The sequence below is a fragment of the Pseudomyrmex gracilis genome, unplaced genomic scaffold (assembly GCF_002006095.1).
Source record: "Pseudomyrmex gracilis isolate BER0280 unplaced genomic scaffold, ASM200609v1 scaffold_172, whole genome shotgun sequence".
Classification (NCBI taxonomy): domain Eukaryota; kingdom Metazoa; phylum Arthropoda; class Insecta; order Hymenoptera; family Formicidae; genus Pseudomyrmex; species Pseudomyrmex gracilis.
In genome coordinates, this window is record NW_018020756.1 from 259,605 (window position 1) to 284,458 (window position 24,854).

The following is a 24,854-nucleotide window of genomic DNA, read 5'->3' on the forward strand; positions in this document are numbered from 1 at the left end:
GACACGCCGGTGCAGGGGAGGCCGACGGCCGGCGAGCGCGAGCGACCGGCATACATACTTCTGCATCGGGCAGGCTGCGTGTTCGGCACAAAAATATCTCGAAACCGCGCGTGAAGAGTCCGTTTGGCGCGACGCGCGAATCATAATCTTGTGCGATTTGGCGCGACGGAAACTCCTGTGTTGTAGTTGCATAAAGCTCACTTGCACTCTCGCTATCTCTCTCACGCTCCGCTGTTGTCTTTCTCTCTCATTACTCCACCACCCGCTCTCGCCCTCTTCCTCGCGCCGACAAGCCGAGAGACTCGCCAAGGGAGCAATGCCCATCGCCCTGTATAGCGATATCGCGACGCGACGACGCTGCTTCTCGCGACGCGTGGTGAGACGTTGGTTCCAACAACGTATCCGGACGCGAAGGAAGTTATATCGTTTATCACTCACCTGGCTGTGCGACGCTCCGTAGGCAAACGGTCCTTCGTTGAGACAGAAGAAGAGAAGGTGAAGGAGGTGACAAAGAAAGGAGAAGAAGAAGAAGAAGAAGAAAAGCAGTAACAGCAGTTGTTGTCCTAGTAGTGGTAATAGTAGGAGGAGGAAGAGGAGGAGAAGTTGAAGGAAGTGACGGTCGGGAAGCAACAACAGACAGAAGAAAAGGAAGAGCAACAAAAAGCGAAGGAAGAAGAAGAAGAAGAAAAGTCGGCGGCAACGACGACGGGCGAGAGGGAGGAGGAGGTGGTGGAGGAGGAGGAGGAGGAGGACGTCGACGCGAAGAAGGTGCAGGCAGAAGTCGCCGGGAAGTCACTGCGAGAAAACGTGCCGCGGCGATTGTCGACGTGATCGTCCTCGTCGTCCTCGTCCTCGTGTGCGTCGTCGTTACGGACGACGACGACGCAGCCGCGAGAAGACCGACCGAAATACACGCGCACGGGGAGGTTACGAGCGCGCGGAACGAGAGGATAATTCCTGGCAGGGCCCGATCTTCTACGCGGCGAAGCCCAACGAAAGTGAAATGGCATTCGGCGCTCCGTGCTGAGGACGCACGGTATTCGGAGGAGCGAGGAGATGAGGAGGACGCGGCGAGCAGGAGGAAGCGGCAGAGGAGAAAGAGGAGGAAGAGAAGGAGGAGGAGGAGGAGGACGACGACGACGACGAGAAGCGGTGGAGGAGGAGTAGAAACGGAGGGCGGAGGAAGAGGAGAACGCCGCGAAATTCGCCGATGGGAACAAGGACGGATTCAGCGCAGTCGAGCGATGAGGAAGCGGTTCGCGGGGGATGCGTGCTCCATGAAGAACAGAGAGCGAATGAGCCAACGGATCGTGCGAGGGATCAAGCGTGAGCGAGAGAGGGAACACGTACCTGACCAGCCGCGGCGGTGAGGGTGGCGGGAAAAAGAGAGAAAGCCGGTGAACGCACAAGAGAGAAAGAGATAGACAGATAGATAGAGAGAGAGAGAAATAGAACGACGGTTGTGTAGGGACGAATGGGGGATACCGATCGAGTGGAGGGGCCGACGAGGACGCACACAGACCGTGGTCGGTCGGAGGCAGAGGGGCGACTGGGGGCGAGCCAAGTCTGCGACGCTCCGACAGAAACACGGCCGTCTCTTACGCGAGAGCGACAAGGATGAAACGCGATCCGTGCGGAAACGAGCGAGACCGTCCGAGAACAGGGCAGACCGGGATAGAGTACAACAGAGAGAGGGATTCTGTCCGCGTGGAACCCAGACTGAGACACCCAATGCTCGCGCGTACACAGGCGGCGAGACTGTGCGCGCGTTGGAGCGAAGAAGAAGAGACGAAACCGAGAAGTATAAAGAGAGAGAAAGAGAAAGAGAGAGAGAAATTTGGCACGGAACATAACCGAGAGACTTGTACGAAAGTAAGAGACGAACAGAGAAAGAGAGAAGCGCAGAGAATCGTATGTATGGTGCGCGGCGGGTGCAGCGAGACGAAGACGGATGCAGACACTAGTAAGAGTGAAGGAAGGGAAACCGGCAGAGACAGAAACAGAACGACCCACCGCGTGAGCGCAACGCAGAGGACGTTAAGGTACTCGCGCCGGCACGACGACAGAGATCGTCGTACTCGCGCACGTGGTCGCGCAAGAGCGACAGATGATCGGCAGTAGCGTACGCGCGATATCGCGCTCCCCGCGCCGCATCGCGACGACGACGACGACGACGACGACGACGACGACGACAACGACGACGACTGGCGTCGCAGCAAGTGAACCGTGAGGGAATTCGTCCCCATTAGCATTAACGGCCAAAGAGACACGTGCTGTCTAATTGTAACAGATGGATATGTGCAATTAACCACACCGGGCCATTCTAATCCGTCTTCGGTCACGTCCTCTCTCTCTCTCGTAATAAACTCGAAATCGTAAATATGAAATAAAACAAGGTGTACTTAAAGAAATAAAATAAAATAGAATATAAATATCGAATTAACGATCGTCGAGAGAAAGAAAGAGAGAGAGAGTGGATTCACGAAGACGGATTCACTGATGCTTTTCCGGAAATTGGGCTGCCATATCTCTGAACTTCACAAAGGCGTCATTCTCTCTCTTGCGCGATCGCTTTCTTTCATCTCCTTTTTCTTTTATTTCTACAGAAACACCTAAAATTTCGCAGCGCACAGGCACCGCGGATTTTCGTCTCGACCCTGGTGGATAGTCCGAGCGACAAGTCCCTGATGGAGAAACGTCGTCGTCGTCGACGTCGTCGTCGTGTGTGCGAGCCGCGTCGTGTTGCGGCGCGGGACGCGAGACGGGACAGCCTCGAAGAGACGTTAAGTCGAGAGGTATGCGGGCGACAGAGAGGATCGATCTATCGGCGGAGCTTCGGCACGGGACGACGACCAGGATAATCTCTCGAGGAGAGCGTGTCGTTGTTTTCGTCGCCGCGCGCCGCCGTCTGTGCAATCGGTATTCGTGCCCGCGCCGGTGGTGGTGCCGGCCGGCGCGGCCGCTATACGGCGCTCTTTAGGCCGCTCGTTTTCTACGGGGTGTCCGAGAACTATCGCTCTTCTCATTAACCAATTTCTCAGGACAAATCTTTGGTTAAGAATCTAAATTTTTTAATATGTATCTACACTATTTGTAGAATATGTCATTTTAGCGATATTTTAATATTTGATTTAAAACAGAATGGGAAAATATTTACTTTTCGAAAATTAAATTAATTTTTTAAAATTTTAATCGCTTTTTTCAAATAAATAGCGTGTTTCGCAGAATAATTTTAACACGTACAAGACACAGTAAATTGACATATTTTCTATCAAATTCGGCATGTAAATGATAAACAACATAATTTGCGCAACATTATCATCAATTTTAAACCGGTCGAAGGACTTTTTCATCACACTTTAGTTATTATTGTAGCACATTTAAAACATTTCTTCAAGTTCTTTTAGGCCTTTGCAACGGTGTGCGCGCGTCGTCAGCCTGTCGTTACAAGGAACGGAATCGAAATCCTTCTCCTTTCCTCCTCTATCCAGAGACTCCCCATTCTCCCCGCCCTTAATTCGCATTCACGCCAGACACGTCGGCGTGTTTCGCGTCTCGGGCCTCGCGCGAATCGCCTTCGACTCGCTTTAATAACACTCGGCGTCGACCCAAGAAATGCGTGCGTCTCAACACAGTGAACGATCGCGCAAAGTTCGAATAATTTCACAAACCTCTCTGACTTAAGAATTATAATATAAAATAGTATTGTAATACTTGCTAATTAGAAATTGAATGACAGTTGGAAAAAACGAACACGTTAAGTGCTCGGAGATAACTCAAAAAGCCACTGTTTTTGAATTTTTTTCATTCAACTCTTTATTCAAAACTGTAAATTCGCAAACTCGTATTTTAATACACGCGATTAATAATTTTGTGTGTAGCTGCTCACCGACTTCTCAGTGACGCGACATTACATTTCACTCATGACTTATGCAGTCTATCGACACCTGACTTACTGACTTTCGGGACTAAGTAAAACGATATATCGACAGTCTCGAGTACACCTGACATATAGCGAATTATACGTGCGGGAAATAAAAAAAGAAATCTCTTGAAAACCTTTTAAGAAGTGTTTTCCGCAAACGTAACAAAAAAACATTATATATATATATATATATCTTTAACACGCTCTTCTACGTGTGATAACGTTCTTTTACAACCTCCGTTCGCGATCTGGCGAATCGTATTCTTCCGTGTGTGCGCGGCCTCTTCGTAAACAATGAACTTTGTCGGGGATTTTTCGCGCGCACTTGCGAAGATTACTAGCAACGGCGCGAGAGGGTGGAATATTTTGCTGCATGATCGTTTACTTTGACGCGTTCGACGCAACACGCCGCGGCGCCTCTGTTTGCGATTGCGCGGAAGATATTACTTAGCAATAAACTACTGGATACAACTGCAAATTTAATTTGCTGTGTCAATTCCATGTAAAAAATATTGTCAATAATTTTTGACAATATATAGAATGATAATAAAAAATTTCTAATTGAGAAGATAAAATTTTTTCCGGCGAAATTTGTGGAAGATATACAAATTATGCTTCAAAGAGAAAAATTTGTTCTTGTATTAAACGGATTTCAGCGTTAAAAAAAATCCTTGAACTATATTTCCAATCACGTTTAATCCACTTTTCCATGGAGAATCACGGAAGCACGCAAAAAACAAACAAACAAAAAAACACGCTAGAGAGTTGAAGACGATCCTCCCCGGAGACTCGGTGAAGGATCCTCGAACGCGCGTCAAATGCACAAATTGCAGCACGACGGCGGGCGTCGGAGCCGTTATTCAACGCTAAATCGCGGTATCGCGAGGAGACGCACGAGGAGAGAAGGGTTGAAGCAAAGGGGGAGGGAGGGGGCGGGTGGGAATCGCGTAGTTTAATAATTCCAATCCCTCGAGCGGTCCGGTGGACATACGGGGACGATCGAATTACCCCTTCCGCGCGCCCTTGACGGGCCCTCGGATCATTCCTCCCTCAGGCCGGCCCTGTGCGTCGGGCTGACTCGACTCAGCCAGCGATCGAGTGGCAGAGACGCGGGAGGAGGGCACACATCGAAGAGGTGGAGGAGGAGAAGGGAGAGGAGGGTGGCGGAGGCGCGAGAGGGCACGGATTCGGCAGAGTAGCGAGCAAGAGGAAAGGATCGAGAGGGAAAGAGACGTGATGGCACTGTGGCAGCGGGCAGAGGTGAGACGGGAACGCCGAGAGGGCGTGCAGAGGACGCGGGGTGAAAGGGAAGTAGCAGCAGCAGGAGCAGGAAGGAGGGTGAGGTGGCGGAGGAGGAGGAAGAGGGAAGACGCAGAGTCGCGGGCTGCTGCAGAGCTTGCGCGGACAAAGGGAATCTGCGGCTCCAGTCGCTTGCTCTCTCCTCGTTTCTCCTCTCCTCTCCTCTCCTCTCGCCCTTGCTATACACACACACACGCATGCAAACGACGACGGCGGCGGCGGCGGCGTGCCACACACATATGCGCACACCGCGCGCGTGCAATTCTGCGCGCACTCACGCACGGTGTATGCACGCCGCGCGTATAAGCAGAAACCGCGAAGTACAGTCAGCTAAGGAAGCGCGAGTTTCCGAATTGCTTCTCTTCCACCGTTACTTCGTCCGTCTGCACTTCATCTTCTTTTCCTCCTTCCCTCCCTCTTCCTCTTGCTTCTGTTTTCTCTCGCGTTTGCTTCTTCTACCCTTCTTCTAGCCAGGTAGAAGAGGGGGTTAAGGAGGCTACGGTCATGAAGTCATTCCGCGACCTACAGAGCGCCGCCCCGGTACCCTCGTGGCGAGCGGAATTATCAGTCACACGTACATATACACGGCGACCGAGAAGAATGAAGTACTTTCCCTACTTTCTTTCAACTTTTCTCTTTTCTTTCTCTCTCTCTTTCTTTCTTTCTTTTTTTCTTCCGACATTGTTATTCGGTTTAATTATAGCGTAAATGTGATTAAAACTTGGCACGTACATATACAAACGTAAAACGACAGAAAACACAAGTCATAAGAGGATAACGCATCGTATATTTAAAAGAAAGAAAACGAGACGGTCGCATCGTCGATGTGACGACACGCGAGTTCTTTTTGAGTAGCCGAGATTTTTAAGCAAACTTCACCCTTCACACTTTTGCGTGTGCGGTGTGCATTGCAACGACATCCGATATAGTCGCGCGAGTACGGACCCGCGTGATTTCTCTCCCTCGCGTCCTTTATCTTTTCTTTTTTTTTTCTCTCCTCTCTTCTTTTTTCGGTTTCGTCGCTTCGTCTCTCGCGGGGGTATGTACCTGCCTTGCTCGCCTGCCCGCTTGGGCGCCTACGGCTGGAAGGTACTTTAGGCCGAGCCGCGTGCGTTCCGCCGTCCGATCGATGTCGCCCGCGCTACGAAAGCGTTCTGCAGCAGTCGCAGAATGCTCGTGGCGCCGATTAACGTGGCAGCGGCATATAAAAGCGGCGGCGACGACGACGGTTCCGAAAAAGGCGGCTCTGCGAAACGCGGCGCGGTCCACGAATATTCTCCTCGCGATCGTGCAGCATGTCTCACCGAGAAACCAAACCGCGTACATACGTGCACACCACCACACACACATTGCAAGATACACGTATGTGCTCTCGAACGAGGATGCTTAAAATTTAACAGGGCACACTCTTTACCTGTTCTCTCTCTGTGATAATATCACAATACCGTTTGATACACTTTTCATGTGAGATAATCGTATCGTTCGGAGTTTGAAGTTCTCGCGATAATGCGAAAGAACGGCAACTAACTATATATAACAAGAAAACTAATTGTCGAATCAAAGTTGGATCGCGCACGGGAATTGAAGAATCAATTAGCGTAATTATATCACAATTTGTGAGACATTTGTGTTTAACGCACGAAGTATAATGAGATAAAAACGGTGTAATTGCGAAATTACAGTTTGTATTTTTTGATGGTCATTAACACATTTGAATAAATAATAAACAAAATTACACTTAATTTAAAATGTAACTGCAAACATATATATGTATAGGTATATATATATATTGTATACATTTTCCTACGTCGTGTGTTTAATTGCTCTCCATCTCTCGTTTTAATCGAATATCACAAAATTGATGAAAATAATTAATGAAATTGTCCTAAAACAAATACAACAACAACAAAATCGTCGCGCAAAAATCACTTTGGTGACAGAAATCGTTAATGTCACCGCAAGAATGATCTCAGAATCGATTAAGAATAGAAAACACAATGTGGCGAAAGAGAATAAAACAAAAACGGTTTGTAGAGTTTTCGATTCGAGCTAATTTCTCCCAGCAGATACAAACAAAAATTTGTGTTAATAGCGTCGAATAGTACTTGCGACGCAGGACGAAAATGAGGAGAAAACAGGAATAACTCGACGCTCGTCTCTGCGATCACGGAAGAGCGTCGCGCTCGGATATCAGTTAACGTTACAATTATTGATTAAATCCGGCGGACTTAAAATATATAGCTAACACCGTCTCGTAGCAGTCGCGCTGCTACCCCCTTGTATCGATTATCTCTCACGTAGCAGGTCCCGCCAATATCTGCGACACATCGTGAATTCGGGGGTTAAACCGCCGCTGCAACTCGACTCGATAAATCTCTCCCTAGCCCTTTTCCCCCCTTTCGTCCCTTCCTCGCCCGTTTACCCCTTTCGCGCTCGTTATTGCATTCTTCCGACGTGTGCGCGATTCATGTCCATTATCTTTCCCGTGTAAATAGATTCTGCAAGATAAAGTCTGATTTTCACGTTTTAAAAAGAAAGACTTTTTCCAAACACCTGATCTACACCCGAATAATTTGAACTTAATGTGTAAACTGCAAAGGAATGTTCTTTTCTCGATCAATGATCGCATTATCCTTTGCCGTTTGTTTCGCGACATAATTAATTATAATATAATTGTGTAATAATTTTTTGAGCAATTAAAGTTTCTTCATGCAAATAATTGTTGCATTTCTAATTTTTTGGATCTTGTTTATCGACATCCACGTCAACATTTCGGAACCTAGTGATGACAAATGTTCGCGCAACGAAAAGTGATTTTACGCGGCACAAAAATGAAAATGACAACAAACAGGTGCAAAGCAAAGATTACAGACGAATTTCAGAAACACGCAGTACGATCGTGCATACAAGCGCGCGCGTGGTGAGCGTGCGATGCGCACGGGAGATACGCGTTTTCTTCGCGTGTCGTCGTCTCACTGTCGTGTCAAGGACAACGAGGAACGGAGTCGGATGCTATGCACGGGCTTTTCACCGAAAATGAAATACAGAATGCATCTCGCGTCGCAATCGCCGACGTAATCGCGAATCTTTGGCACGTGGATACGCGTTTTTGAAAATTTATTTCGTCAGTTTTTAAAAAGCCTAAAACACTTTTTAAGAAAGAAACATTAGCGTATTGAGAAAAGATCAAGGTTAGAACCGCTAGACGAGACTAATATTACCAAGTTTGAATATTTTATTTACTTTATTCGCTGCGGTATGCAAAAATAATATCAAAATAATGAAAAACTTCGAGACCGTTATAGGAGCAAGTGGAAGTCTATGCAGAGCACAGAAGTTCAATTTAATCCGAACAAGCGACACGAGGACTTGAGAATATCCGATATACGGAGTGTCTCGAAATTATCGCCGCGGAGTTTAATGATTTAAATAAAATTTCCTAAAATCAATGTTATCATTCGTTTTGATTAATAATATGTGTGTGCTTTGATAAAAAAAATAGTCAAAATTTACTCTCCAAAGATAGATTTTTATTACGAAATAAAAATATATCGATCGTTTATTTTTCTGTAAGAGCTTTTGTATATTTTATTGTATCTTTTATACGATACTTTTTTGTAACAAAAATAAAACCGATATTTCTTGTGTATATTTTGCGTCGTCGTATTTTTCCTCTCAACGGGAAAGGATAAATTCACTTTTTCAAGACCAAGTCATATTCTGTCTTTTGGACACCCTGTATATGCGATCGGTTTGTGTCGCTGGCTGGCGGGCAGGCCGAAATTGCGCCGGGAGCGAATCCTGGGAGCAAGATACGCGGCTTCGGGTCGAGTAAGCACCTCGACGGAGGAGCACCAATCACGGGCGCGAGCATCGTTGCGTGCCGGCACGTCCCGCTTGACGGAGCGGGGCGAAAAGGGAGGCAAAAACGGCGAAATGACGAGGAGAGCCATCCTTCGCGACCGCGGATCTCTCGTCGGCCGACCGGCGGCGTGTTTTCGCACGCGCGCAGACAGGTACCTCTACCTACCTGGAGAGGAGAGAGCACGACAGCAGGACGCAAATATTCAATCACCCGGTTCAAACAGTGGCAGGTCCGCGGTGGGAATGAAAAAGAGAGAAACAGAGAGAGAGAGAGAGAGAGAAGAATGCACGAGCGACAAACAATCGCCGTGAAAAAGCGAAATTGGTTCCTTCTTCGATCTCTCGAATTCTCATCCGCGGAAGACTGTGTTCGTTTATAAATGCTTCGCCGAATCGAGAACACTGCATCGACAAATCTAATATTTATTTCATCTCCTCTGTATATCCTATATTTCTCAAGTCACAAAACATCAAATCACAAATCGACGAGAACTTTGCGAGAGTTGCAACAATTTTTTGATTGGATTTGAGTACTAATGGAAAATTTCTCAAATTTGTTTTATATAATGATTTTAATTTCGATCAAATATCTTTGTTCACACGCGAGCGATTTTATTTGACAAAACAATGATCAACTGATTTTTTTTTTTTTCGGTAGGATCAAAAGTGCTTCAATCAAAGACTTGAGGAGGGTGACGGCAAACTTGTCGACGCTCTCGTGTATTCGACGGCTAGCAATTTGGTGTGCAGGCCGCTTTCGTCGGCGAGAGGAAGATTTAAATTTGGCTCGCACTCAAAACACACACGCGTCGGCGGTGGTGCTGTAAGTTCGACGTCCGGCGGCAGCGTCTCACGCGCGCGCGATCCAAATAGCCGGCCGTCGAAAGCATCCCCTTTCGTTCCGCGCGAAGGACGGCGAAAATAATCTCGTCCACGGGCGAGTTTCCGATAAATCGCGCGAGCGCATAAGCGTTTACTTTCAGACACTTATACGTGGATCTACGAGCGCGAAACGAAAAGAAGGTGATCGAAGCGATTCTACCGATTGAATTATTCTCATTACAGAAACAGCCGCACTTTATACACGGCAACATCAAATTAAGGATCATTACAGATATCAAGGACACAAAACAGCCCGGTCTGCTCGTTATACTTCGCGGTATTGAAAAATCTTTGGGCGATTCTTCAGGATATATCAGCAAACGCGGAGTTTTGCCAACAAAAATATTTTACTACTGCAGAACGCGTTTTACATGTGTACGTTTTGAATGTGTGTGTGTGTAACTTCGACGAGAATTCATTGAACTCTTAACAGGTCGAATGTGCATTAATATGTATTAGAACTCTGTAACAATGTGAGTCTACATGTACCTGTACACACACAATCATTAATTCAAACAAATGCAACGTATCGCTCCCAATTGTATTTTATATTTGTGTTTAACAAATATAAAGCAGATCTTTTTTTTATACATTTCACATCGTTTCTTCTCTTTTTATATATTACGTATATATTTTATTTGTCAAATAGACTTGTATTGATCATAATTAAATTAACAAAAAACACACTAGCAATAAATTATGTTTTTAAAATGACAGATCACTTGTTCGAGATTCAAACAGATATTGTATATATTTCGTACAAGCGCGTGTCAACTTCTTTTGAATGAATGAATACAAAATGCGTTTGTGTAGTTCAATTTTCCAAACTGTCCAATACGATACGTGTCACGAATGATCTCGAATGCAATTCAAAATATAACAAAACTGCATTAGCAGTTAATGTTTTAATAGTTATTGATTCGGAAGTGACACAAAACTAATTTACGCAATGAAATGGATTGCATGTGAATTAAATTGTGACTCGCGCGCGAAAAATCAAAACGATTAAATACACGCGAGGAAATATACACGCACATCCCAAATGTTATTATAGAAATATTTTACAGAAGGAACATAAATGTAGAAGAGCGGTAACATAATTAACCCACGACAAGCGTCCATCAATTTTATTGAATTACTACATTTGATTAAAAAATCGTACGATTGCTTTTAGTTAAAAAAAAAAAGTTGCAATTTCTTAGTAAAATTAGAATGTTCTCACTCTAATCCGTTATTTCTATTATATTCGTGTGACCAGATATATATATATAGCTTGTAAAAGATATATAGCTTGCATTCTTAATTACTCGTGGCAAGCTTTGTTCTCCCGTTAGTCACAACAAAGCTGTACTATCCAATTATCTGTAACCCCAAACACACACACACACATACACATGTAGCTTCCGACAATTCGAAAAATATATAGGACGAAGACGTGAAGTTTCCCAAAACATGTGTAACCAATGCAAACTCAATGCACCTTTTTCTATCTTCAAAATCACACCGTGATGCAAACATGTGTATGTTGCTGCTGTGTGACATGAAGCTGTTTGAAAAGAATCGAACGATCGAGAAAATGAATCAGAAGTTACAAACCTTTTACCTTATTATTACTAGCGTGACAGTGTCGACAGCGTTCGCGCGCCTTTATCTTATCCGCGTCGTCGATGAACTGATGAATTTTTGTCGCACGAAAATTCGGATCACTCAATCACGCACAGACAGACGGACGTACACACGCGAACATCGGCGAAATGTACACACGAGGACAAGATTTGTTTTTTTCTAAGGCATGCACACGTCTCGCGACGATAAGGCCGGCGCGGCGGACGAATGCACGGACGGCGCGCGATATCACGAGACTCCGCGCGTGCCGGCCGGTCGACCCTGCGTATCGGAGCGGGCATTTCAAACGCGCGCGGCGCGCGCATCGCCGCGAAGAGCGCGCGCGAGGTGAACCGTCGACGAAGCTCACTGTCCGATAGGTAAAACAGAACGGTGAATAAATAACCTTCTGAATTACTAACAAAACACACACTGAAAATGTGTATTTAATAAAAAAAAAAAACAATAAACAAAAGATGTTAAACACTGGATAAACAGAGATAGAAAACAAGAAAGTTAAGTCGGGACAACGTGTATTACCTTCGCCGCAAACGGCAGTCGGTAATGTTTATCCACATTGGGTAAAACCATACAGCAAAGGATAAGTCAGACGAAATTTATCTGGTCGGTAAGACATTGAATGTCGATAATACGCACATGTGACAAACAATAAATTATAGTTAAAGAATTATCAACATGTGTGTCAAAAATGCAAGTTTGTGCGTTGTCTCTCTTAGCCTTTTAGTTGAAGTTATTTGAAAAACATTTAAAAAGAAATTCTATTTTAGAAAAGATCTCGACAAGTTTTAGCCACATATGAGCAGATGGCAGTATTAAAAAAAGAGCGAAAGCCGAATTTTTCAATGAAAAAATACTTTTGATCGAATTTTACGTAAAAATAAACAATAAAAAAATAGCGTAGAAAATTATTCTCAAAACATACGATGTGTATTATATTCAATGAAATGTGTACTGTGTATGAAACTCACTTATAAAATATTTATTACACCACCAAATTCGGCGATGTTGTTTTTAGATCTTTCAAAATGAGACAGGCGAGTGATAATAAAACTTGCACGAGCTCTGAACCGTTATCGATTTGACGAAAGATCTTGCAATAATACGAATAATGTGCAACTCACATTGCGTCGTAATAACACACGTAAGTGATAAGATAAAACGATCGCGTTATTTAATATCGTGATACATAACGAGATTTAAACATTTTGTGACTTTCGGATTTCGGAAAAAAATGGTCGATCGGCAATTTTATTTTACATTTAATTTTTCATATGTTTGTTTTATTTATTTCCTGACTAAAATAATATAAAAATTTTATTGACTTTCTCTTTCTCTTTTTCTCTCTCTTTCTCTCGATGACATTTTGAAGTGTTTATATGTCGAGGGAGAAATTGCTGCTCGCGACGTCATTGATTCACGACGATCACGGCGAAAGATCGACCTTATTCTCGCGCACTCACCTGAAGCTCCGCTTGCGAGACGTCGATCTCGCCGCGGTAGACGAACTCGATGATGAACTTGAGGTCGTTGAAGCACACGTCCTGCGGCATGATAATTGTCGGATGTTTACAAGGATTTGACAGCAGCAAATTTTGAAAGTAAGAACTGCAGGCCGACAGCACCACCTGTGAACACACACAAATAAAACCGTTGTATAATTATCGATATCTTTTATTACGTCGCAATTAATCTTTAGGCGTAAATTTATCAGGTGTTTTGCCGCTGTTGTTCTTTATATGATTTTGTCTCACTTCTTAGATACACTGTTAAAAAGAAATTTCTGTTTTGAATATTTTAATATTTATAGCATTATTTCTCTGATTTTGAATATTTAAAAATCAATATTAACACTTCTCAATAACCATCGGAATATCATAAAATTTAAACGATCGAGACAAAAAAGAGGAATAAAAAACATTCAGGAAAGAAATAAAACAAGACAAAACAATATAAAGAGTAAAAAATAAAAAATACTTTTCTTAAGTATAAATTTTATTATCAAACTTGCTTGAAAATTCTCTCTAATTATAAGTTCATAATATTAATAATACTGCTCAATATTGCAAAAATAGAAAATTCCCTGTTTATAAAAAAAAAAAAAAATAATATAAACACACTTAGTTTCACATTTCTCTCATACCGTGAAAAATAATGTGGTATAGACATTCTAATTCATCGTTTTGCTTTAGACAAAAACCTAACACGTTCGATCTCGCGCGCGATCGCTCACTTACTCACTCTCTCTCTCTCTCTTTCTCTTTCTCTCACACATTTTCTTATTCTCTCCGTGCGTCTTACATATTCCGTACCTACCTTATGCGCTTTCAAGGAGGCCTCGTTGCATGCTAGGGTGACATCGACGAAGGCCTCATTCTGCAGGAGCTGGTGGAACACCGACGTCATGTTTGACTGGTAGTTGTTCCAGCGCAGGCAGTAATGCTGCCCGGCCATGCCGCCACTGCAACAAAAGAAAACGAAAAAGATCGATCTGAGTGTTTTTTTTTCCAAGCGCGACTTTCCCTCGGCAAGATGCATCGAAAAATTATTGTCGACAACAGACGAAGACGACCCCAAGAAACGAAGAGCCGAAGGCTCCCCTCCTCCTCTGTCACGCTTTTCCACGATCGTCATCTCTGTCGTGTACCCTTTCCCCCGCCGCGGAAGAGATCGATCCGCGGAGAAGCGGGATAGTACCTGTAGTGCACGCCCCAATAACGATCTGTCTCCATGAAATATTGGGTTTCTTTTTCCGCCACGGTCGCCAGGAGAAGATATCTCTCCAAGAAGAGGTTTTACGCGCACGAACGGAAAAGATGCGCGCGCGCGAGAAGGAAGGAGAGATGCCGAGGACAGATAGGATAAGAAAAGATGGAGATGGTAGGTAAGGTTTTCTGTACGAAATGTGTGTGCGGAAACGAGCACGAGAAAGAAAGATGAAAGAAGTTGGGAGGAGAAAATACGAGAGAGGAAAAGGTGGATCTTGCTTAGGGTGAAACGACGACGTGCAAGGATGAAAAGGAAACGACGAAGGGACTGAAAGAAACGGGAAGAAGAAAACGAGCCGCTTGCGGCTCACTATACGCGACAGGGAGACACGTTATTTCCGGAAACCCGGCCGCACAAGAAACATGGGAAGAACACTTTTTCGCGGAAGGAGACGATGTGTAAAATAACGGACGAACGGAGAGAACGTATCCGCGAATCGGCACACACCGCGAACATAAGCGACGAACAACAAAAACGCGTACACGGGCGTTGGTCTGTCTCCGTCCGCGACATTCACCTGTTCCGTGGACCGTGCTTTATCTGCCTCTATCTATGTGACTCTTTATACGGGCCATTCCGCCCGTTATCTGTCCGTAGGAACACGGCTTTTATCAGTTGCTTAGACGTGCGCCGATAACGGAGAAACTTAAGCTCGCGCTTGCTGCTTCTCATCGCGCGTTTTGCCGCCTTCTCTCTCTCTCTCTCTCTCTCTCTCTCTTTTTCTTTCTCTCTCTCTCTCTCTCTCTTTTTCTTTCTTTCTCTCTCTCTCTCTCGTTCTTTTCTGACTCTTTTTCTTCGTCTTCCTCCTCCTCCTCCTCTCGCTGTTACTTGCGCTTGTTTCGACGCTCGTCGTTGCCTTTCATCCACTCGCTCGCGCGCGAACTCAAAGAGCGCCTAGAAAATTCTTCGTGATACTTCACTTCTTGTTATCTTCGCTATCCAATACGACGCAGGACTTTGTCGATATCGCCGTTATTGTTATTTACGAACTTCATAAGAAAATGTCAAATAAAAAAATTCGCTCCCTCTCTTTAAAGATGCTTGATTATCTGTAGAATTGCTATTATGATGAATTTTGTTTACGCTCGGCCATATTTTTAATTTATGTAATTCTTTAGTCTCTCACACTTTTCGACTATTTCAATTCTCAAATCTCAACTCGCGATTGCGATAAAAAGCGACAAAAAACTTGTCGATCAAAAATTTTCACATTTCGATGCTAATTTATTTTACAAAACGCTACATATACACACTTGACTTTATATTCAAAATAAAACTTGATACAAAGCGTCAGATGTAAATATAATTTTTATTTTATTTACGTTTTCTCTCTTGACTCTTTGTCTTCTCCAAACTCCGTTCCCTTCGCTTCTGTCCGCCCCTCATCACCCCTTTCGCGACACGTTTCGTACCATCTGCCGTTTACCCGGCTATCCTTTGAGGGCCCTCGATATGGACGCACCTGCGAGAGCACGCAGGTAACGCACGCCTGTGTGAATGTACGCAAACGCACCTGACGCATTTACTTGGCTTTTGCCTGCATTTACACAGTGCGTATGCCGTTTCGCCCGTGTTATCGATTATTTCAGAAAATTGCAAACTGTTTGAATCGTTGTCGAATTACTCGAGAAAAACCATCTCGCGTTCTCGGACACATCGTCGTTAGCTTTTTGAAAAGCTCGTTTCTAAATAGAACGGACGGAAACTTAGAGTCTGATTGTGTAGCGGTCACTTCTTTGCCGCTTTACCAGTTTCAAAACTCGGAGAAACTAGGATTCGTTTGAAATCTATCGTGAAATCGAAGCGTTTCGGATTGCCTTATACTCGCGCCGAGTTTATGCGTGCGTGTCGCGCAGCACATATAGACACGCGAGTCGCGTAACAGGTATGTGCGCACGTTGATATCGCGAAATTGGGTTACCTGGCGAGCCGAGTGCGAAGACGCGCTGATAAAATTCGTGATAACACGAAGAAGGAACGACGATAATCGATCGTCGGTGTTTCTCGACGCTTTCTTTGTTTTTCCTTCTTTGATTTATCTAATCCGTCGTGTCGCAATCGCGCACGATCAATCTTTGTAATTGTGTAAAGTAAAAAAAAAAGCCGCAGTAACGCTGCCAAGACGATAATAACACAGTTTGCACACTCTTGAATTTCGAACTCTTTGTTTTCAATACATCGCAGTGGGAAAGATAACTTTAAAGGAAGGATGGACGATGACGTTTTTAAACATATATTTCGGCGTCTCTTTGCATCCTTCAAGCGCGACAGCTGCACCTCTCAACTCTCCGGACTTGGAGTCATTTTTGACCTCACGAGTTGACCCTTCAATTAGTCACGTTAAAAAGTAAAAAAAGAAAAAGGTTTTTTGTAAAAAGGAGAACTCGTAGTGAGTTAATAACGATCCTAAAGTTTGCTGCCGAAGAGGTAATAATTGCGTAGAGATGGTTTTTTTTTTTTTTTTTTTTTTTTAAGTGAAACCAAACACGATCAGAAGTCAAATGTGTTCTTAGTAAAGTACGAAGCAACATTTTAAATTTTCTTTCGTTTGGAGCACTCAAAAAATACAAATTGAATATAACAAAATAAGAGAATAGTAAAAACAAAAACAGAAATGAGTTTACGAAAACACACAAAGAAACTTTGCTTTTTACAGTATTCTTATCCGAAAAAACAACAACAATTCCATCACTCGCGATAACGAGCTTTATGATAAATATTTGATGATGTTACGCCACTGTATTCAAGACGAAATAATTCGTACACAAACGAATAATCGAAATAAAGCTCTGGTTTTTTTGCGTTTCACGTTTTCATTGCGCGCCGCGAAAAAGAGAGTGGATTTTCACCGTATTTCACCGTCTACGCGTCTGCGGTCTACGGCCTTCTACGTGATGGAATAATTCTCGCGAGCAAATCGGAAGATCCATCGGCGTTCCAATTCGCGTAATGTAAAAAAATAAAAAACCTCTCTCACCATTTCGCTATTATCGTTTGCTCCATATTTCACCGTGTGTTTTCTTCTAAACGCCGCTTCGAATTATTCCGCATTCCGCTGTGTTATCCGCGACGGAATAATAATTCGCGCGAGCGAACACAGCCGGAAAGATCGAGCGCGATCCGATCGCGCGGCACAACGTAAAAGTGGCTCACCTAGTTTTCAGGAACATTGTTTAAGCTCCTGCTACACGTACGACACGGCCAGCCGCGTTGATTTGAGGAGGATAATTGAGTGAAAGAAGGAAGACGCGCAATTAAAGCGACCGGCGAGAGAGAAAGAGAGAGAAAAAGAGAGAGATAGATAGAGAGAGAGAAAACCGGGAGAAAACCGGATGTAACGTGCGACGTGAAGAAACGGAGTGAGACGGGATAGCCGGCGAGATGATTTTCACGCAGTGAAGAACGAACGAAGTTTACGACTACGCATTTATAAACAAAATAAGAACAAAATCGATGATTGTACAATTGAAGGTCACTCTTATTTAATTCACATATATTATAAATATTTGTATCAATTTTAATTTTTCGAGAGATAGAATGTTAAAAGTTTCAAATAATTGCAAAAAATCTTTTTTGCAGACTGTAATTGCAAAACTACACATTCACACAAAACGTACAGTAAAACAATTATATTTTATATTAGAATTCAAGAACGCGTGAGGTTTATGTAAGATTCGACGCAGATGTCGGTGCGAAATACTTTTTTTTTTCTTTCATTCATACCGACATCTGCGTCGACTCTCGTGCAAGCCTCCTTCTTGAATTCTTGACTTTTACATTTTTTTCAAGAGTCGTTTAAGTATTTGTATAATTTTAAAAGATTTTTTATTATTATATATATTCTTTAAATTCTCTTTTGTAAGAAAATCGTCCTCGTCGGTTAACCATTGCAGAACAAACAGAGCATAATAAATGTGATCAAATGAGTTATTATCCTAATTCTTAGAGCTTGAAAGTAGGTCTCGAAACACAAAAAGCACGGAATATTAGCACGGAACGATTTTCGAATTATACGGGCGTTAACTCGGAATATATTGGGACGTTTTCGATATTGGAAACTACAGATGCGGTGCGGCAACGACCGATCGCATCTATCGATACGCTTTCTCAATGTCGCTGTACCTTCGGTCGGCGCGATGCGATGCGCGAGCGAGCTAGGCTCTAAAACGTTTTTCCCCCGGTTTCTCCGGGGAGTTATACGGAGCTGGGCGGCGAGCGATTTTCCTGTCACTTTCACTAAAACCCACGAAGAAGCTTGCCAACGGCGAGATATCGAAGAAGCGCGAACGACAACGGCGCGCACGATGAACAACAAACGTTCGAAAAATCGTCAGAGAGATCGCCAATTCGCGGGGAAAGACGCGAGATCGCGAAAAACTGTAGCTCGACGAGTTTCGTCGATTCGAAACAAAATGATAAGAGGAAATCTTTCGACGCATTCTCTTCTCGATGCGAAAACGGCGAGAGAAGGAACGATAATAAAAACGATGGTCCTCAACTCGCACGCTAATCTTTCAGCGCGCGTTAGAAAGCCGCCACTTTCCTGAGGAACGCTAAACGGATGCGGGAGAGCGTATTAGGCGCGAAGGAGAGATTTTAGTCTCTCGAATAAAACATCTGAAAAAAAACACCATTACGTACGATAATAAATTTGAATAATTTAACACACAATCCCCTAATATAAATCCTAATATAAGTATATTCCTACAAGGTATCAATATCAACGGCACAACATTTGAACACAAGTAGCAAATATATATCATACAATATTTTTCCACAAATAAAGAACAACTACAACCGATGGAAAATCTACACGGAGTAATAAAAAGTAATAAGAATAAAAGCAGTTGTTATAAAAAATAAATGGAGAAAAAGCGACAAAACGTGAAAAAAATATCAAGAAGAAAAATCAAAAAAGCGAAGCATTAGCAACCGGTTTTCATCCCTTGCGTCCGTGGTTTCTTTCGTAGTCCCGAGAAAGCGCGGGTTTTTCTCCCGTTGCACGGTGAAGAGAGAAAGAGAGAGAGGAAAGACCGTCCTTCCATCTTCCCTCCCGCGATTCATCTCAATTTTTCTTCGAGCTTTTTGTGTCCAATTTCACCTCGCCTCCCTGTCATGCCACATCCTCTTTCTTTTTCCCCGTCTGTGCCTCCGCCATTCGCGGAGTAGACGAGCTCGCTCTTCGTGCGCTTCATCCCCCCTCGTCCTTTTTCCCGCTCAATTCTACCCTGGCCTCTCTTTCTTTCTCTCTCCTCGTTTCTTCGCTCTTCTCATCCATTTCACGACCGTCGTTCCGTCTCCCTCGCCGTTCTTCGTCTTCCTTTTTCTTGTCTCTCGGTCGTTTCATCGCTTCTTCCTCGACCCTCCGCACTCGTCCCCTTCCGCCGCCTTCACCCCGGGCTTTCTCTCTTTCTCTCACCGCGTACGTTGCTTCTATTTGCTCGTTCTCTTTTACCCCCACGCCTAAGACGCTATTTTCTCGTGGCCCCTTCACTTCCCAGCTATATGCCACCTTTCTTTCTTTCTTTCTCTCTTTCTCTCTTCCCCCCTCCCTCCTCTCCCTCTTTTTCTCTTTCTCTCACACATACACACACTTCCTTGTTCTTTTTCCTCACCCTAACGACAGGGAGAAAGACAACCTCCCCTTTTCTCTCGTTCTTCTCTGTATCTCCGTCCTGGAAGCTCTATCTCTTTCTCTTCTCCTCCAACTTTTTCTCTCCCTCGCTATATCCATCCATATCTTTCCGTTCCGTTCTCTCCCCGGCCGTCTCTCTTTTCACCATCCCTCCTTCTCCTCCTTGCTGCGTCGGTTCTTTCTCCGCGGAGAGCGCCTTTTACGTTTTTCCAGCGTTATCGACGCGTCTCGCCTCCTCGCCTCTTCCCGGACTTTTCCCTTTCGCGGCCACCGTCCTCGAGACTACTACGACGACGACGACGACGACCAACCAGCTCTTTCTTCGGGAAAACGCAAGCGGAAACGACCGCCGTCGCTCCCCTCTTTCTCTCTCTCCCTCCTATCATTTCCAGATCTCCCCAGTGCCGTTTCCAGGCAGAAAGACTGGAATCTTCCACAAGACTTTCCTCCATTCTCTTCTTTTGCTGTGTAGTTTCCTCCTGCCCCTTCTCTTCCTCCAACTTCTTTTCTAGCTTCGCCGAGAGATGCGGATGATAAAGAGAACTAATAAAATCTGCATGACGACTAGCGGATTTTGCATAAAGCACTGGTAGGTACCGTCCCCGCGCCGATCTCTTTGCTGTTATGATAACCCGGAATTTCACAGGAGATGTATAAATGTCAATTTGATTCGACCGCGAGGATCGAGATGCATTCTCTCGCCACGGAAGGGGGGAAAAGAGAAAGAGAGAGAGAGAAAGAGAGAAAGTACTTTCGTAGAATTATCTTTCGAGACGACGTACGCAAATAGAATCCGACTCGCGAGTCTTTATCTTTCGAGTGTAGCCCGGTAAAAATTCTTGAATAAAAAAAAAAGGGATAAAGCGCGACACGACCAGGTCAGGCTTTTTTCGCCAAGTATTATGCTTCTGAGGGAACAGGAGAAAAGACACATTTGAGATTAGAAACGTCATGCGTGTAGCTTTTATCGCGTCTCTTTCTGCGAGATTTCGGCCGCATAAAATGTGCGAAACCACCATAGCGAAAAGAATACCGCGCCTTTGTCTGTAGTCTTTGTGTTTCCTATTAAATATTTCCATCTGACAGAATAACAGACATATTGCTTCTTTTCTTTCGCGCCGTAAAAGATCGAATAGAGTCGCGCGTTACGCAAGAGTTTCGCATTTCGCAAGATATGAATAGCGCGATATATCAGAATTTTTACTGCATTTTAAAAAGTTACGCGCGCGCCGGCGTATATATTCATTAGTTTTATTACACAAAAAAAAAAAAAAAATAAAAGAAAAAAAACACCATATTCCCCTACGTAACTTCACTTCTGTTTTTGCTGTAATCTTCACTCGTACTTCTTTGACACACGATTTTCGACATTAAAATTATTTCGAGCTCACATTCAGTCAAGATTTATTTTTATTTAATATTTAGATTAAGATGTATTTTTATTCAATATTTATTTTATATTTATACATATGTAATAATTATTTCTTTACTAAAAGTCCCAATGTCCGGCCATTGGTGCTTATCTGGTTATTGGAACATGTTTTATCTTACATAACTGTAAGATAAACTGTAAGATAAAACTGTGAGATAAATATTGAGATTAACAAATATACAAATTCGCGTAAAGACAAATAATCAAATCGACTCGTAAGTGACCCTGAAAGATACGAGAGGGAAGAACTTCAGTGGCACGTTTTCCCCGAGAAGAGTTGATGAACGTTCCCGATCGATAATACAACAGACAGAAATTTATGGACTCACACGAGCGCAATTATTTTCTGGTACTCGGTTTCCGATCGATTCCCTTCTTCGACGTCGAGAACGAGCGGGATAGACGCGTGGTCTATTTTTATCTCGGAAGGGAGAAAACGAAGGGAGGAAAGGACAAAGATGGGAAGAGAACGAAAGACAAGGGTAAGAGTTGCCGTTTAAATAAAGCGTAGAAGCGGTAAAACAGAAGAGAGGAAAAAGCGAAAGAAAGAAAGAATGAACGCAACAAACTCCCTGATTTGCGTCTGCGACGAGATGAACTCGTTCTGTAAGGATTTTCAATACCATTTTTTTCCTTGGACTTCATTTATGTATTTTCCACGGTGCAAAGCCCAAGTCGATGTTTATACTAAATACGCGATACTCGGGGAAAAAAAAAATATCTGCATTGCGGATCTCGATGAGGGCAACTCGAGCTCTCTGTACGTTTCTTAAAGACCTGAGTTAAAATTTGGCACGCGGTCGACACTCATTCGGGTAAATGCTCCTTTCTTGCTGACTGTTATCTGAGCCGGCGTATTACATAAAGAAATCCGATTTATCCAAAAATGGAAATTTCTCTCCGACCTGAATTTTTATACTGTTATATATCCATTTATACGGATACATCTGTTTGTTGTATTAAATTTAATTTGCAACATTGTGCGCGCGAAAATGAAAATTTAAATTTTCTGTTGTCCGAGTTACAAACATATTTTTTTATGAAAAAAATCTTGTCGCTTATCTATTACGATTTTTATTTTTTGCATTTTTTGCTATCATGCCCAGCAAAATAAAAATATAAGCATTTAAATGACTTTGAATGAAGGAACCAATGTTGAGGTCACGATATTCGGGTTTCTTTTCTAAGAAAATATATTTCTCTTCGAAAAAAAACGTGCACATCAAGTGCAAAAGTAGCAGGAGTCGGTTGTGACAACGCGCGATATGTTTTTGAGTACAATGTAAAAAGCGTTCTCATACGCATGGTGGATTTGCGTCAATGATCTTCCCACGTCCTCCACACACAGTTGCGAGCGCTCGTTTCTTTTCGCAAAACAGATCATTTTTTTTCGAAGTTGTTGCATTTTTCTGCAATATTTCAGTCATAAATCCTCGATCTTCGACCTTCTTGGCGTAATGCTCCACATTCTACTCTTAAGTTGTAATTCAATCACCGTTAACTCTCAACTCTCAACTTTTTAATTGTCAGCACTCAGCTTCCTATTCTTGACATTTAACTTTTCAATTCTCGAGTCTTTCAGTTTTAAAGTAATAATTTTTTTACATTTTTCATATACATACATATCACATTATATATTTCCTCATAATGAACTATTTATTAACATTAGTGACAATACTAACGTCGTTAGGTAACCAAATATACTGTTTACACACACGAATGTATAAGGTACGTTGACGCGAGAACGTCCCTTTGCTTTGTGTCTCATGTTCCTACATAAATTTTTCGTTCTGTTCTAGTCCAGGATCAAACAGGACAAAAACCGAAATGAAAACCGACAAAAAATATCTGAAAAATGTGGCGCTTTTCCCTACGACTTATCAGCGTAACAAGCACTGATGACCAGCAGGCCTCGTTTCCTGGTCCTAATTTCCGTCCTGCCTGTATACCGTAAGACATAACAGTACCGCATTCCGAATGCCCTTCGTTTCTTCGTTTCTCTCCGTTCACCTTTCTGAGAGCGACTCTCGGCCGCTCACCTGTTTCTTCGCCCTCGCCGGTTCAAAGAGTCCGCATTACTCGTACAGGATGTTCCAGAAAATCGATATCTAATGATAACGAGACGGGAGCGGTTTACGTCGTCAGATATTGGTATCTCCCCCAACATTAAAGTCCCATAATTCTGAGAGTTCAGATTTTTTAATCTCAAATTTGAAACCGTTAATGAGCGGAATCTGTTTGTAAACTTCAGGCTAATATTCGCGTAATCCGATTCTATATTCAATATTGTCTCAAGCTTATCAAATCCTGTACAGACCTAAGTCTCTTCGAAATAAAGCGGGAACTCTAATCATATCTATGGAATTTCAATGTCGGGGTACAAACTTCACACGCGTAGAAGTAGGTAGATAGACACTAATGTTACAGATGTTTTAAGCTGCTCTATTTTTGATATAAATGTTTTATATTAACATTTTGCGAATATATTTTCGATGTTGTCACTATCGACATTCTGATTTGTGTTCGCGTCAATTCTTTTCCGGTTGTTATTATAATACGTTACCATGCCTACACAGAGATAAAAATAGAAAAGGTCGTGTTACTGCTATTTCACGTATTTTTTCTCTCTCTATGGTGTAAGCTCGTTCCTAGCCCTTCCCGGTTTCTGCGCACGCCTGCACCTTTGAAGGGAAGGAAAGGAGAAGCGAAAGGAACGATACGAGAGACGGGGAGACGTTCTCTTCTCGAGATGGAAAAGGAGCAGACGCAGCCGGAACCGTCAATTTCACCAAGCGAGGAGAACGGCAAGAGAGAGATCCGCGACACACGTAGAGAGAAGCAAGAAAGGAGAAAGGAAACTAGGTGTTTGTGCTCTACGCTGCGCAATTAAACCTGGGAATACCCGACACCAGGAAAGAACCGACGTCGAACAATTTTTAATTGCGATCAGAAACACACAGCGCGAAAAAAACCATTGTGTGCATTTTATTATAACTTCATATATCTTTCTTGCTTGTATCTTTGATCGATATACTTGTAAAAGCTATCTCTTTCAGATAACATTTCTGCGCTAAGATTGTTTCTTTTATAGTGTTCTTTTTACCTGAGTCTGCATGTCTTTCAATGTTCTATAATTAAATAATAATATTTGTTTTTGTCTTGTAAAAATGATTCTTCTTTAATTTTATAATAATTGAAAGCTAAAACTAAATAACTAAATGGATCAACATGATTCTTCGACTGATCGGTTTTTCTCTCTCAAAGTCAATAGACGTAAATTAAAATCGTAGTTGCTCTCGAGAACGCGAGACCTCGTCCTCGATGCCGTCACTAGCGAGTCAAATGTGGTCAATCAAATGACGTGGACGAACAGAGTATGGATAGAATACGTAGAAAGAGAGAGAGAGAGAGAGAGAGAGAGAGAG

At 43.2% G+C, this 24,854-nt stretch overlaps 1 protein-coding gene across 5 annotated transcripts in view; it reads right to left on the minus strand.

Annotated features, from left to right (window-relative positions):
• Positions 1-24,854, minus strand: part of LOC109857799 (protein bric-a-brac 2-like) — a 50,686-nt gene that overhangs the window by 11,384 nt on the left and 14,448 nt on the right. The window contains exons 1-3 of one of the 5 annotated variants that reach the window (XM_020434496.1): positions 19,978-20,160; positions 13,910-14,054; positions 13,057-13,221 (exon numbers count right to left, since the gene is read on the minus strand). In XM_020434496.1, the coding sequence (XP_020290085.1) occupies positions 13,057-13,221; positions 13,910-14,054; positions 19,978-20,096 (429 nt within the window). In that variant the 5' untranslated portion in view covers positions 20,097-20,160. Of the gene's footprint in view, positions 1-13,056; positions 13,222-13,909; positions 14,055-14,290; positions 14,975-17,515; positions 17,548-19,977; positions 20,161-24,854 lie in introns of those variants that run through there. The other 4 variants (XM_020434498.1, XM_020434500.1, XM_020434497.1 and 1 more) reach the window with 4 other exon arrangements.